The sequence below is a fragment of the Zea mays genome, chromosome 5 (genome assembly GCF_902167145.1).
Source record: "Zea mays cultivar B73 chromosome 5, Zm-B73-REFERENCE-NAM-5.0, whole genome shotgun sequence".
In the NCBI taxonomy this organism is placed as follows: Eukaryota; Viridiplantae; Streptophyta; class Magnoliopsida; order Poales; family Poaceae; genus Zea; species Zea mays.
Genome location: NC_050100.1, coordinates 100,789,935 through 100,805,080, shown reverse-complemented (window position 1 = coordinate 100,805,080; position 15,146 = coordinate 100,789,935). Strand labels below are relative to the sequence as shown.

Sequence of the window (15,146 nt, the reverse complement as noted above, 5' to 3'; positions counted from 1 at the left end):
CGTAGCATGCTTTATAATGGGAGATGCCCTGGCATTAAGGATGGCATTGGCTTCCAACAAGGGAGCCAAAGTAACAAGCTTAATGCCCCTAAGAAGAGACTATCTAACTTTGTTAAGGGCAAGGCTCCCATGGTTCAAGATAGGGAAGGTTACATTTTATACCCTGAGAACTATCCTGAGCACAAAATTAGAAAAACTCATGCTAGGAAATCTCATACTGTTTCTCATCATGCTTATATGTATAGTAATGAGGCTTCTAGCTCTAGGCATTCAACTCATATTAAAATGCCTAAAAGGAATATTGTTAATGCATCCAATGAGCATAGTATTTCATTCAAAACTTTTGATGCATCATTTGTGCTTACTAACAAATCAGGCAAGGTAGTTGCCAAATATGTTGGGGACAAACAAAAGAGTCCCAAGACTTGTTTTTGGGTACCCAAGGTGCTTATTTCTAATGTGAAAGGACTCAAGACAGTTTGGTTACCTAAGAACAAGACCTAAATTTGTTTTGTAGGTTTATGCATTCGGCGGGACAAGTTGGATAATCGATAGCGGGTGCACAAACCACATGACTAGAGAGAAAAGGATGTTCTCCTCATATGAGAAAAATGATGATCCCCAAAGAGCAATCACATTCGGGGATGGAAATCAAGGTTTGGTCAAAGGTTTGGGTAAAATTGTTATATCTCCTGACCATTCTATTTCTAATGGTTTCCTTGTAGATTCTTTAGATTACAACTTGCTTTCTGTTTCTCAATTATGCAAAATGAGCTACAACTGTCTATCTACTAATGTTGGTGTTACCGTATTTAGAGGAAGTGATGATTCAATAGCTTTTAAGGGAGTGTTAGATGATCAGCTATATTTAGTTGATTTCATTGATAACATGTCACACCTGGATTTCAGGGGCACCAAGACCTGGGCGCGAACATAATCACCAGGTGTGCTGGGACCAAGTCTCACACATATGATGAATCATGGCACATGATCGAATGTCACATCTTTACTATATAATAGGAGTTCTATACAAAATAAATAATTACATTATAAGGAGACAACGGTCCAGCAACCCAAAGTTGACTGGGAGACGATGGCCTAGACCTCTCACGAACATATCGCAGCATCCTCCATACGCCTCATCCTGTGGTACCTGTTCTTGACCTGTGGGGGGTGTGAGACAGCAAGAGTGAACTCACATACGTTCATTGCTCAACAAGTTGTGGGGAATAATGTGCATGAACTCGCCAAAGATGGGAGCTCATGTGAAGTTTAAGGCTTACCAACGGAGATGGTTGAAGCTGAGCATTGCTTTTAAAGTTGGTCAAAATTTTATTAGCAATTACTAAGTATAAGTAAATACCAACCCAATTAAGTAGTAGAACAGAAGTAACAACATCACCTGCGATGCAATGCATATGACAAATTGAATTTAAGTTCCATAAATTAATCATGTGAGGGTCCGAGCTGCTCATGACCGTGAGCACGGCTAGTATACTAGTTTTACACTCTGTAGAGGTTGCGCATCTTTACCCACAAGTCATGTTACCCATTTGCCACGGGGTTGTATAGGCCCCATACACCTCTACCAAGGAAGCGAGGCAGGGTAACACTACGAGGCCTTTACAAAGTTCCACTAGCTTCAGAAAAGCCGCTACAGTTTATAGGAAGCTCCAATGCAGGGATCTCTCGCCTGACCGCCATCGCAGCAAAATCAACCAAGGACCTCCCCACACTGACCACTCCCCTACTGCCCTTGCCCCTTTCAGGTGAGGTAGTCTTCCACTAGCTTTCCTAATTAATCAGCCAAGGGCGTCCCATTAAACCCTTGTGGTAGCACTGTTTTCTCGGGTGGTCGCTCTATGTTCCAATTAACATAATGATCTTATCATGAACAGTAAATAACAACTGATAACAAAGTATAATCATGAATAATGTTTATCTCAATGCCCAAAACCACATATAGCACTAGCAAGCACTACCCAAAAAGTTTAGAGGTAAACAAGGCATAAAGATAGACAAACTAAGGTAACCTATTAGGTCCCATCAAAATTAACCTATGCAGATCATTATGATTAATTAGAACATGAGTGGGTAAACAAAGTGATCAAGGGCACAACTTGCCTGGGACTTGAGATTCCAGGTACCAGGATGATCTTCAGGTGACTTGTGACCTCACGCTAGTCTTAGCAATACAAACAAACAGTGTATAGGCAAAATTAACATCACACCAAACATATATGTAAAATACATATTAATAATCTACCTATTGATATAAGATCACAGGAACATGAATTATTAATTTTGGAGTTATAGATTTTAAGTTATGGATTTCCAAAGATTCTATGTGTTTTGTACAAGATTAATTAGGATATAAATTTTAATGTAGATTTCATGTAAAACAGTGGAACTAATTGATAAACAATATTATTACAAAATTATAGGAACTGGAATGGACTAATTTGGACTTAATATGAATTTTCTATGAATTATACAAGTTTTATAATTATTTTTATACTCAAAATCAATTTCTAACTCTCTTTTTCCTATTTTCTTTAATTCCTGGACTGGGCGCACTAATACAGAGAAGGTCGGGGTTTATTATATAAAATCTACCGACACAACCATGACCCGAGGTGGACGACGGGTTCATTTCGGTGAAACCCATGGGCTCTTTAGCAAGATGCATCCGCGAAGGGGTACGGGGCTGCCTGGGCCGTCAGATTAGATTCGGACGGCCACGAGCAGATCTAACCAGTATCTAATTGGAGCCGCAAGTAGTTAAATCGACGGGCTAGATGTCATGGTCTGGGATCTAATCATGACCCATAGATTATGATCGGACGAGCCCCCATGGTTTTGGCTGAGTCGCTATGCTTGAGTCGATCCTGGTCGCATATTTCCGATCCGACGGCCCAAAAATCATCACACCGACCCAATACACCACACGGCGGCGCAACAATCCTCCACGGCGGAGAGATGGCCGGAGGTCGGCGAAGCTACACAAACAAGCCCTAAATCCTAATCCACGGTGTGCGATATGTAATAAGGGACATGGCGAACACAAGGACATGCATATTACCGGTGATGGCAAGGGAGTGAAACGGGTCTGCAGCAGTGGTCCCGCCCGTGGTGGAGCCATTGCACCGATGAGCAATTGGTCGAGCTCGGAAGGCTATCTCTGTCCAATAAGGCCACACACATGTGAGGGGTGAGCCAAAGAAGCTTCGCGACCACCGAGCACCACCAAATCGTTGAAGCGGTTGAAGATTCCTGACAACGGCCAACTGATTCGCTCGCAGCGGCACATGTTCAATCCCCGACACCGGTGGGGAGCTAGGGACGTCACGATTGATGTCCGACCCCGCAACACCGCGCCCAGCTGAAGCTCCCTGGGCGACCGACGTGACCCGCGCGCCCGAGCAGACGGAGAACCCCAGCAGCGGCACCGGCGGCTCCCAATCTAGTGAAGTGCGCGCGTAGAGACCGGAACACCCAATGCCTATGGGTGCGGCTGGATGAGGGTATGGTTATATATAGCTTGGAGTCGGACTCTGAAGACTTGATCCCGCCGCGAAGCTCGGATTCTGTTGCGCTGTCCACGCGAGAACGACGGAATCCAATTGAGACGAGTCCAAGCAAGGAGATGGCTATGATAGGTAGGGCCCACCGTGAAGCGTCTGCGCACGCACCCGGCCAAATCGCTGTGAGACGGATGGAGTACGCGGAGGGTGCTGCGTGGGAGATGGGCTAGCCGATTAGTGGGCTGGCGCGGGGGCTAAAAGTGGAGGTGGGCCGCAGGTGGGGGAGAATCGGCCCAGGCGAGGTTGCCATGCTCTTTTTTTGTTTAATTTCTGTTTTTCCATTTCTTTTTCAAACTGAATTCAAACAAGATCTAAATTATCAAACTCAATTATAATGCCCATTCAAAGGAATCCAGCATGCACAATATAATTTATGATAGTGATTTATCTAACATTTTATTTATTTATGCAAATGTTTTCAATATGCACTCAAAATCAATCATTATACAATATTTATTTTAATTACTTTATTTGTTTGGTAGATGTTTGAAACACACTCATATTATTACTTTCTTTTTAGGAAAATAGAATTTTGGATGTGGGATAACAATTAGAGGTTACTTCAAGAATAAATGTTCATTATCTATTTATTTTGAAAGAAGTTATGTTATATTCTCATTTAAGGGTTTTCAACAATTCTCAAAACACTATCATAAATATATTTGTTTATTTATTTTATTTATTATTATTATTATTATTATTATTATTTTCTACCCAATTCGGGTTTTACAAAACCTACCCCCTTAACAGAAATCTTGTCCTCGAGATTTGTAAGAAAAAGGGATGCAACCAGTTTGGTTTGAAATTTAGTTTAGGAATCAAAAGTTTTGTTTGAAGTTATTTTATACACGTTAGTAGATGATTTGGAAAATATGGATATACATCTGTCTAGCCATTTATTATGTCAGATGAGGTACGGTTATGGCAAGTATAGGTTGTGGCAAGGAAGAGTATAATAAGGAAAGACTTCATCCAGAACTGTGGATCTTGATTTTGCTGGCGATTCAACTTGATCTTTGAAGACTAGAGTTGATGCTTATCCTTCTTTGATGTGGTTGGTCTTCTTTGGCCTTTCTTCTTGGAGTTGCCATCCGAGTTAAGGACATATAGTTAGGATAGCCGGGGTACACGAGGTAGGTAAGTTTGAACAGAGTTTTACTTTGCGTTTTGGAACAAATGGACTATGTAGCCTGTGACGTAGGTTATGTTGTTGTTTACGGACGGGTTGGTATAAGACATTAATTTAGGTTAAGATATGTTTGTAGAGACAGTGTCTAACCTATATCACCAACTTAACTAACCTGTTAATAACGCACTTTAGATTGGACCATATTAGATTACATAGAATCTAGATTAGGTTGGATATAACTAGATTAGACTAATTTAAGTTAGGTGGATCTACTAAGGTAATAGAGTATCTTTTAAGGTAAGATGGATCTATAAGTGTAGGGTAGAGTCTTTTAAGACGAGATGGATATAGTTAGGCTAGATATTTTAATGAGAGATAATCTAGTTATTTTGATGAGCATTTTTTTCCTATATGTATATGCAGATGTAATTGTGGACATTACTCCACAACTCATCACACTCAATCAAAGATCCAAATCAGACAAGTATCATAAGAACAAACATTGCAGCACATAGATACTAAAAAAATTTGTTTTTATTCCTAAGAGTAGGTCTCCTATTCCTAAAGTCACTTTAGGCACAAGATTTCAAAGTGTGAAATCCACATTTGTCTTTTGAAAGAAAAGGTAAGAGTAATCAGAGTAAAGCAGAAATAGATGAGAAAAGATTAAGAAAAGTTTAGAAAAGATTAAGAGCAGCAAAGGTAAGTAGGCAATGGTTGTCCAATTCTATCTAGGTTTCGTCCTACAGTCAATATTCCTCTGATACCACTTCTGTCACACCCGGATTTCAGGGGCACCAAGACCCGGGCGCGAACATAATCACCAGGTGTGCTGGGACCAAGTCTCACACATATGATGAATCATGGCACAGGATCGAATGTCACATCTTTACTATATAATAGGAGTTATATACAAAATAAATAATTACATTATAAGGAGACAACGGTCCAGCAACCCAAAGTTGACTGGGAGACGACGGCCTAGACCTCTCACGAACATATCGCAGCATCCTCCATGCGCCTCATCCTGTGGTACCTGTTCTTGACCTGTGGGGGTGTGAGACAGCAAGAGTGAGCTCACATACGTTCATTGCTCAACAAGTTGTGGGGAATAATGTGCATGAACTCGCCAAAGATGGGAGCTCATGTGAAGTGTAAGCTTACCAACGGAGATGGTTGAAGCTGAGCATTGCTTTTAAAGTTGGTCAAAATTTTATTAGCAATTACTAAGTATAAGTAAATACCAACCCAATTAAGTAGTAGAACAGAAGTAACAACATCACCTGCGATGCAATGCATATGACAAATTGAATTTAAGTTCCATAAATTAATCATGTGAGGGTCCGAGCTGCTCATGACCGTGAGCATGGCTAGTATACCAGTTTTACACTCTGCAGAGGTTGCGCATCTTTACCCACAAGTCATGTTACCCATTTGCCACGGGGTTGTACGGGCCCCATACACCTCTACAAAGGAAGCGAGGCAGGGTAACACTACGAGGCCTTTACAAAGTTCCACTAGCTTTAGAAAAGCCGCTACAGTTTATAGGAAGCTCCAATGCAGGGATCCCTCGCCTGACCGCCATCGCAGCAAAATCAACCAAGGACCTCCCCACACTGACCACTCCCCTACTGCCCTTGCCCCTTTCAGGTGAGGTAGTCTTCCACTAGCTTTCCTAATTAATCAGCCAAGGGCGTCCCATTAAACCCTTGTGGTAGCACTGTTTTCTCGGGTGGTCGCTCCATGTTCCAATTAACATAATAATCTTATCATGAACAGTAAATAACAACTGATAACAAAGTATAATCATGAATAATGTTTATCTCAATGCCCAAAACCACATATATCACTAGCAAGCACTACCCAAAAAGTTTAGAGGTAAACAAGGCATAAAGATAGACAAACTAAGGTAACCTATTAGGTCCCATCAAAATTAACCTATGTAGATCATTATGATTTATTAGAACATGAGTGGGTAAACGAAGTGATCAAGGGCACAACTTGCCTGGGACTTGAGATTCCAGGTACCAGGATGATCTTCAGGTGACTCGTGACCTCACGCTAGTCGTAGCAATACAAACAAACAGTGTATAGGCAAAATTAACATCACACCAAACATATATGTAAAATACATATTAATAATCTACCTATTGATATAAGATCACAGGAACATGAATTATTAATTTTGGAGTTATAGATTTTAAGTTATGGATTTCCAAAGATTCTATGTGTTTTGTACAAGATTAATTAGGATATAAATTTTAATGTAGATTTCATGTAAAAACAGTGGCACTAACTGATAAACAATATTATTACAAAATTATAGGAACTGGAATGGACTAATTTGGACTTAATATGAATTTTCTATGAATTATACAAGTTTTATAATTATTTTTATACTCAAAATCAATTTCTAACTCTCTTTTTCCTATTTTCTTTAATTCCTAGACTGGGCGCACTAATACAGAAAAGGTCGGGGTTTATTCTATAAAATCTACCGACACAGCCATGACCCGAGGTGGACGGCGGGTTCATTTCGGTGAAACCCTGGGGCTCTTTAGCAAGATGCATCCGCGAAGGGGTACGGGGCTGCCTGGGCCGTCAGATTAGATTCGGACGGCCACGAGCAGATCTAACCAGTATCTAATCGGAGCCGCAGGTGGTTAAATCGACGGGCTAGATGTCATGGCCTGGGATCTAATCGTGACCCATAGATTCTGATCGGACGAGCCCCCATGGTTTTGGCTGAGTCGCTATGCTTGAGTCGATCCTGATCGCATATTTCCGATCCGACGGCCCAAAAATCATCACACCGACCCAATACACCACACGGCGGCGTAGCAATCCTCCATGGCGGAGAGATGGCCAGAGGTCGGCGAAGCTACACAAACAAGCCCTAAATCCTAATCCACGGTGTGCGATATGTAATAAGGGACATGACGAACACAAGGACATGCATATTACCGGTGATGGCAAGGGAGTGAAATGGGTCTGCAGCAGTGGTCCCGCCCGCGGTGGAGCCATTGCACCGATGAGCAATTGGTCGAGCTCGGAAGGCTATCTTTGTCCAATAAGGCCACACACATGTGAGGGGTGAGCCAGAGAAGCTTCCCGACCACCGAGCACCACCAAATCGTTGAAGCGGTTGAAGATTCCTGACAGCGGCCAACTGATTCGCTCGCAGCGGCACATGTTCAATCCCCGACACCGGCGGGGAGCTAGGGACGTCGCGATTGATGTCCGACCCTGCAACACCGTGCCCTGGTGAAGCTCCCTGGGCGACCGACGTGACCCGCGCGCCCGAGCAGACGGAGAACCCCAGCAGCGGCACCGGCGGCTCCCAATCTGGTGATGTGCGCGCGCAGAGACCGGAACACCCAATGCCTATGGGTGCGGCTGCATGAGGGTATGGTTATATATAGCTTGGAGTCGGACTCCGAAGACTTGATCCCGCCGCGAAGCTCGGATTCTGTTGCGCTGTCCACGCGAGAACGACGGAATCCAATTGAGACGAGTCCAAGCAAGGAGATGGCTATGATAGGTAGGGCCCACAGTGAAGCGTCTGCGCACGCACCCGGCCAAATCGCCGTGAGACGGATGGAGTACGCGGAGGGTGCTGCGTGGGAGATGGGCTAGCCGATTAGTGGGCTGGCACGGGGGCTAAAAGTGGAGGTGGGCCGCAGGTGGGGGAGAATCGGCCCAGGCGAGGTTGCCATGCTCTTTTTTTTGTTTAATTTCTGTTTTTCCATTTCTTTTTCAAACTGAATTCAAACAAGATCTAAATTATCAAACTCAATTATAATGCCCATTCAAAGGAATCCAGCATGCACAATATAATTTATGATAGTGATTTATCTACCATTTTATTTATTTATGCAAATGTTTTCAATATGCACTCAAAATCAATCATGATACAATATTTATTTTAATTACTTTATTTGTTTGGTAGATGTTTGAAACACACTCATATTATTACTTTCTTTTTAGGAAAATAGAATTTTGGATGTGGGATAACAATTAGAGGTTACTTCAAGAATAAATGTTCATTATCTATTTATTTTGAAAGAAGTTATGTTATATTCTCATTTAAGGGTTTTCAACAATTCTCAAAACACTATCATAAATATATTTGTTTATTTATTATTATTATTATTATTATTATTATTATTATTATTATTATTATTATTATTATTATTTTCTACCCAATTCGGGCTTTACATAACAATGCTGAACTAGTCACTTGCTTAATTGCTAAGACTAATATGGGCTAGCCCTGGCATCGCCGACTTGCTCATGTTAGAATGAAGAATCTTTACAAGTTTCTAAAGGAGAACACATTTTGGGACTAACAAATATTCATTTTGAGGAAGACAGGGTTTGTAGCGCATGTCAAGCAGGAAAGCAGGTTGGAGCACATCATCCACATAAGAAGATTATGACAACTGAGAGGCCACTTGAGCTACTCCACATGGATCTATTCAGCCCTTTCGCTTACATAAGCATCGACGGGAACAAGTATTGTATTTTTATTGTGGATGATTATTCTCGCTTCACTTAGATATTCTTTTTGTAGGAAAAATCTCAAACCAAGAGACCTTGAAAAGATTCTTGAGACGGACTCAAAACAAGTTCGGATTGAGAATCAAGAAGATTAGTAGCGACAATGGAACGGAGTTCAAGAACTCCCAAATTGAAGGATTTCTTGAGGAGGAGGGCATCAAGCATGAGTTCTCTTCTCCATACACACCTCAACAAAACGGTGTTGTGGAGAGGAAGGATATAACTCTCTTGGATATGGCAAGGACCATGCTAGATGAGTACAAGACACCAGATCAGTTTTGGGCGGAGGCGATTAACACTGCTTGCTACTCCATCAACCGACTCTACCTTCACCAAATCCTCAAGAAAACATCTTATGAACTCCTCACCATTAAAAGCCCAATGTTTCCTATTTTAGAGTTTTTGGGAGCAAATGCTTTATTCTTATTAAGAGAGGTAGAAATTCTAAATTTGCTCCTAAAGCAGTAGAAGGCTTTTTACTTGGTTATGACTCAAACACAAGGGCATATAGAGTCTTCAACAAGTCCACAGGATTAGTTAAAGTTTCTTGTGACATTGTGTTTGATGAGACTAATGGCTCCCAAGTGGAGCAAGTTGATCTTGATGAATTAGATAATGAAGAGGCTCTATGCGTCGCGCTAAGGAACATGTCCATTGGGGATGTGTGTTCAAAAGAATCCGAAGAGCCTTCACAAGCACAAGATCAACCATCATCTTCCATACAAGCATCTCCACCAACTCAAGATGAGGAAATGGCTCAAGAAGAAGAGGATGAAGACCAAGACGATGAGCCACCTCAAGAGGAAGACATTGATCAAGGGGGAGATGAAGATGATCAAGACAAGGAAGATGATCAAGAGATTCAGGATCAAAGACCACCACACCCAAGAGTCCACCAAGCAATTCAAAGAGATCACCCTGTCAACTCCATTCTTGGTGACATCCACAAGGGGTAACCACTAGATCTTGAGTACCTCATTTTTGTGAACATTACTCTTTTGTGTCTTCTATTGAGCCATATAGGATAGAGGACACACTAAGAGATCCGGATTGGGTGGTGGCAATGTAAGAGGAGCTCAACAACTTCACAAGGAATGAGGTATGGCATTTAGTTCTATGTCCTAACCAAAATGTTGTAGGTACCAAATGGGTATTCCGCAACAAACAAGATGAGCATGGTGTGGTGACTAGGAACAAAGCCCGACTTGTTGCCAAGGGATATTCACAAGTCGAAGGTTTGGATTTTGATGAAACCTATGCACCCGTAGCTAGGCTTGAGTCAATTCGTATATTACTTGCCTATGCTACTTACCATGGCTTTAAGTTGTATCAAATGAACGTGAAAAGTGCCTTCCTCAATGGCCCTATCAAGGAAGAGGTATATGTTGAGCAACCTCCCGGCTTTGAAGATAGTGAGTATCCTTCACATGTGTATAAGCTCTCAAAGGCGCTTTATGGGCTCAAACAAGCCCAAGAACATGGTATGAATGCCTGAGAAACATTCTTATCACTAATGGTTTCAAAGTTGGTAAAGCTGATTCTACTCTCTTCACTAAAACAATTGCTAAAGACTTGTTTATATGCCAAATTTATGTTGATGCTATTATTTTTGGGGCTACTAACAAGTCATCTTGTGAAGATTTTAGTAGGATTATGATACAGAAACTCGAGATGTCTATGATGGGGGAGTTGAAGTATTTCCTTGGATTCCAAATCAAGCAACTCCAAGAAGGCACCTTCATCTGTCAAACAAAGTATATTCAAGACATTCTCAAGAAGTTTGGAATGAAGAATGCCAAACCCATCAAGACACCCATGGGAACAAATGTCATCTTGACCTCAACACAGGAGGTAAATCCGTAGATCAAAAGGTATAACAGTCGATGATAGGTTCTTTACTCTATTTATGTGCTTCTCGACCGAATATTATGCTTTTAGTATGTATGTGTGCAAGGTTCCAGACAAATCCTAAGGAAGTTCACCTTAGGGTCGTGAAAAGAATCATGAGATATTTAGTTTACACTCCTAAGTTTGGGCTATGGTACCCTTAGGGATCTACCTTTGATCTAATTGGGTATTCTAATGCCAATTATGTCGGATGTAAAATTGATAGGAAGAGCACATTAGGGACTTATCAGTTTCTGGGAATATCCCTAGTGCCTTGGGCTTCAAAGAAACAAAAATCAGTAGCTCTATTCACCGCCGAAGCCGAGTATATTGCTGCAGGACATTGCTGTGCACAATTACTCTGGATGAGTCCCTCTCCTATGTGATAATGAGAGTGCAATCCACATGGAGGATAATCCCGTTAAATACAGCCGCACTAAGCACATAGACATCCGGTATCACTTTTTGAGAGATCACCAACAAAAGGGGGATATCGAAATTGCTTATGTTAGCACCCACAACCAATTAGTCGATATCTTTACCAAGCTCCTAGATGAAAAGACCTTTAGCAAGCTTAGGAATGAACTCAATATCCTCGGTTCTTGGAACTTTGATTGAAATCTTGCACACATAGCTCATGTATATACCTTTGATCATATCTCTTTCATATGGCACAAATGCATATTTCTTATTCTTCTTGTGCTAAGGCTAAGACTAATGTGCTTCTAAGTGTATTTCTATCCTTAGTCTTAGATTGAAAGGGAAATGGAGTATTCAGCAAAGGCAAGGCTTCCACTACGACTCTGTCTGTATCATTTATCCTTTGCCCTACTCATGAACTTTCATTCATATTTTTTGGGAGAGAGTAATAGGCATCTCGTTCTCTTTGTTTTTGGCGCTTAATGCCAAAGGGGAGAGAATATTAGGCCCAAAGCAAAAGGACCGCACCACCACCCTGTTTTCTAAAAACCTTACACTGTTTTCTAAAAACCTTTTCGAAAAGGGGGAGAGATTATTCAAATTGCAAAAACCCTCTTGACAGCTAAGGGAAGAACTTCTACAGGGGAGCTTTTATTTAGCCAAAGGAAAAACATTTGAAAAAGGGGGAGAATTTTCAAAAACTTGAAATGCCTTTTGAAATCATATTCTTATACCATTGGCTATTTTCAAAAGAATTTTAAAAAACATTTCCAAAGGATTTGCAAAAACAACCTAAGTGGTGTAAATGTGGTCCAAAATGATAAACTAGACCAAAGCAACCATATATGTCTAAAATTTCATTTCAAAGTAACTTATGCACATCTATCAAAATTGCAAACTAGTTACATTTCTACACTTTACATTTGCTTTGGTTTGTGTTGGCATCAATCACCAAAAAGGGGGAGAATGAAAGCGAAATGGGCATAACCATTTCCTATAATCGATTTTGGTGTTTGACGTCCATCACAAACCATATGGACTAACTAGTTTGCCAAGTGAATGTTTCTCTCAGGTTTGGAGCATACAAGATTTGGTGTAGCCTATGGCGCACCGGACAATGTCCGGTGTGCACCGGACACTGTCCGGTGCCCAGGCCCGAGCACCTCGCGAAATGGCCACTCTTGGGTTTTCTTAGCGCGTGTCCGCTATAATTCACCGGACCGTTCGGTGTGCCACCGGACTGTCCAGAGAGCCAATGGAGCAACAATCAACTTTGCCTAACGGTCGACTACGCTGACTGCAGCACAGTCAACATAGCAGAAGTCAGTCTGCAAAGTCAGAACACACCGGACTATCCGGTGCCGCAAGAAGACAGAAGACTTCAATGGTCAACAGCTCCAAACCCCAACGGTCGGCTGATGTGGCACGCAAGGGACAGTGAACAGTGTTGTGTCCGGTGCACCACCGGACTGTCCGGTGTGCCCATCGACAACAACGACTGGAATAGTGGTTGGGGCTATAAATATCCCCAACCACCACCAGTCAAGCCATCCAAGCTTTCCAACCTTCTCATTCAATACTAGAGCAAAAGAATACACTCCAAGACACAATCAAAGCATCAAATCCTCTCCAAGCTCCAAAATCAAATCATGTGCTTAGTGACTTCAGAGAGGGTGATTTGTGTTTCTTTTGTTGCTCTTGTTGCTTGGTTGCTTTTTTTCTTCTCACTCTAAATTTCTCAAGTGTTTTGTAAGGCAAGCGAGAGACACCTACTTTTGTGGTGATCCTTGCGGGGTCTTAGTGACCCATATGATTAAGAAGAAGCACTCGACCGGTCTAAGTGACCGATTGAGAGAGGGAAAGGGTTGGAATAGACCCGACCTTTGTGGCCTCCTCAATAGGGAGTCGGTTCTTTGGAACTGAACCTCGGGAAACAGATCACCGTGTTCATTTGTGTTGATCTTCATCACTCAATTTGTTTCTCCCCTCTTCTCTCTCTCTCTAAAGTTCCGTTGCTCATATTGTTGAGTTTCCTCCCAAAGTTATCCGCATTGATTGAGAAACTCATAGCAAGAGGAACGATCTTCCACACTCAGAATTTATTTCTAACCCTAACCCCAAATGTAGTGCGTGTTCAAAGTTTATAATTTTTAGGTTTCGCCTATTCACCCCCTCTAGGTGACTTTCAGTTAGGATGCACACGACGTGTGGCAGCGAGTCAAACCATGTGACCGCCCATCCCTCGTCAATAAGTGATAGGCCTTCCTTGAGGTACTACGCGCCCGCGCCGAGACGACGAGAATTAGCATTCTTAAGGACCACAGTCCAGGCTGCATCGCACCTGATCAAAGCAAGGAATGGATGACACGAAGGGTGGGTTGGGGACTTAAAGATTTGTTGGCAGGGATGGGAAGGCCATCAAAGATATCACGCGAGGCCTAATGTGGCTCATCATGCAGGAGGACACCAACGGAGACGGAGAAACAGGGTCGCCAACACGTGGTCATGATGTCACCTCCTAGAAGATCCAATTGGCGTCGGGGAGCGGTTGACGACCCCGTCAGCGCTGCGGAAGAGGGGATAAGGGGAGGGAGTTGGGACGTGGAGGGTTTGACCACGAGTTAATTACAAAGAAATATAAGTGTTTTTTTGCAAAAGTGATAACGCACAACGACGGTGGAAACTGGCATTTTATAGTAGTAGAGAAGAGATTATATAGAAGTATAACAAATGATTTATTTTGGCTCTTATGACAGCCAGACCAATGCTAGGTTGATCTCTAGCAAGAAAATGCATTTTTAGAGAGATATTAAACTATTTGCATAGTGAACAATATATGTGTATGAGATGTAAACTTTTGTTTCTCCAACAAATAATGTCTATGCAAATTTATGCATTGGGGAGAGAGAGAGGACATGCAAATTTGTATAACCTATTTGTTCATAGGTACTTTATCTCTTACGAATGTATAGGCCGTTGAAGACACATACCCTATAGTGGACATATTTTTTAGGGGGTGTTTGTTTTGGATTATAATCTATCTAAATTTTTTAATCTAACTTATTTTGAGCTACCATTTAGTTCAAAATAAATTAGATTATACTACCTTCATTCTCAAATATTTATCGTTCACTAGTTTATTTTTGAACTAAACTGCAACAAACAAATAAGACAATTAAATAAGAACGGAGAAAGTATAATCTAAAGTTTGAAATAAATTACCTTATATAATATGGAGAAATAGATTCTTGTTTGAATGCCCTTTTTGTGCGGTCACAATATATGATGCACGTGCCCGTTCATCCTTCCATCTGATGGCTGCCAATCCGTACCACAGTGCTCCACATAGAGATGACAATGTGTACATGTACGCGTAAATAATCGTAGATAATTATCCGTTGGATACGAATATGCTGAAATTTTGCTATCTACGGATACGAATATGAATATAATAAAATATCTATAGATAATTTTTCGCATGTATGGATATCCAGTATCCATATTCGTGACCTAACGAATATTTGACATATGGGTCATCCAAATTTAATATATTATCCTAAATTTCT

General features: G+C 41.5%; 1 protein-coding gene across 1 annotated transcript; it reads right to left on the bottom strand.

Moving 5' to 3' along the window:
- Window positions 1–5,586: 5,586 nt before the first annotated feature.
- Window positions 5,587–14,947, bottom strand: LOC118471951 (uncharacterized). The gene is made up of 3 exons (XM_035958887.1): window positions 14,872–14,947; window positions 7,678–8,109; window positions 5,587–5,760 (listed from the first exon to the last, which is right to left on the bottom strand). Exons 1-3 carry the CDS (start codon window positions 14,945–14,947, stop codon window positions 5,639–5,641), a joined length of 630 nt encoding a protein of 209 aa, XP_035814780.1. The 3' UTR covers window positions 5,587–5,638.
- Between the last annotated feature and the right edge of the window lie 199 nt (window positions 14,948–15,146).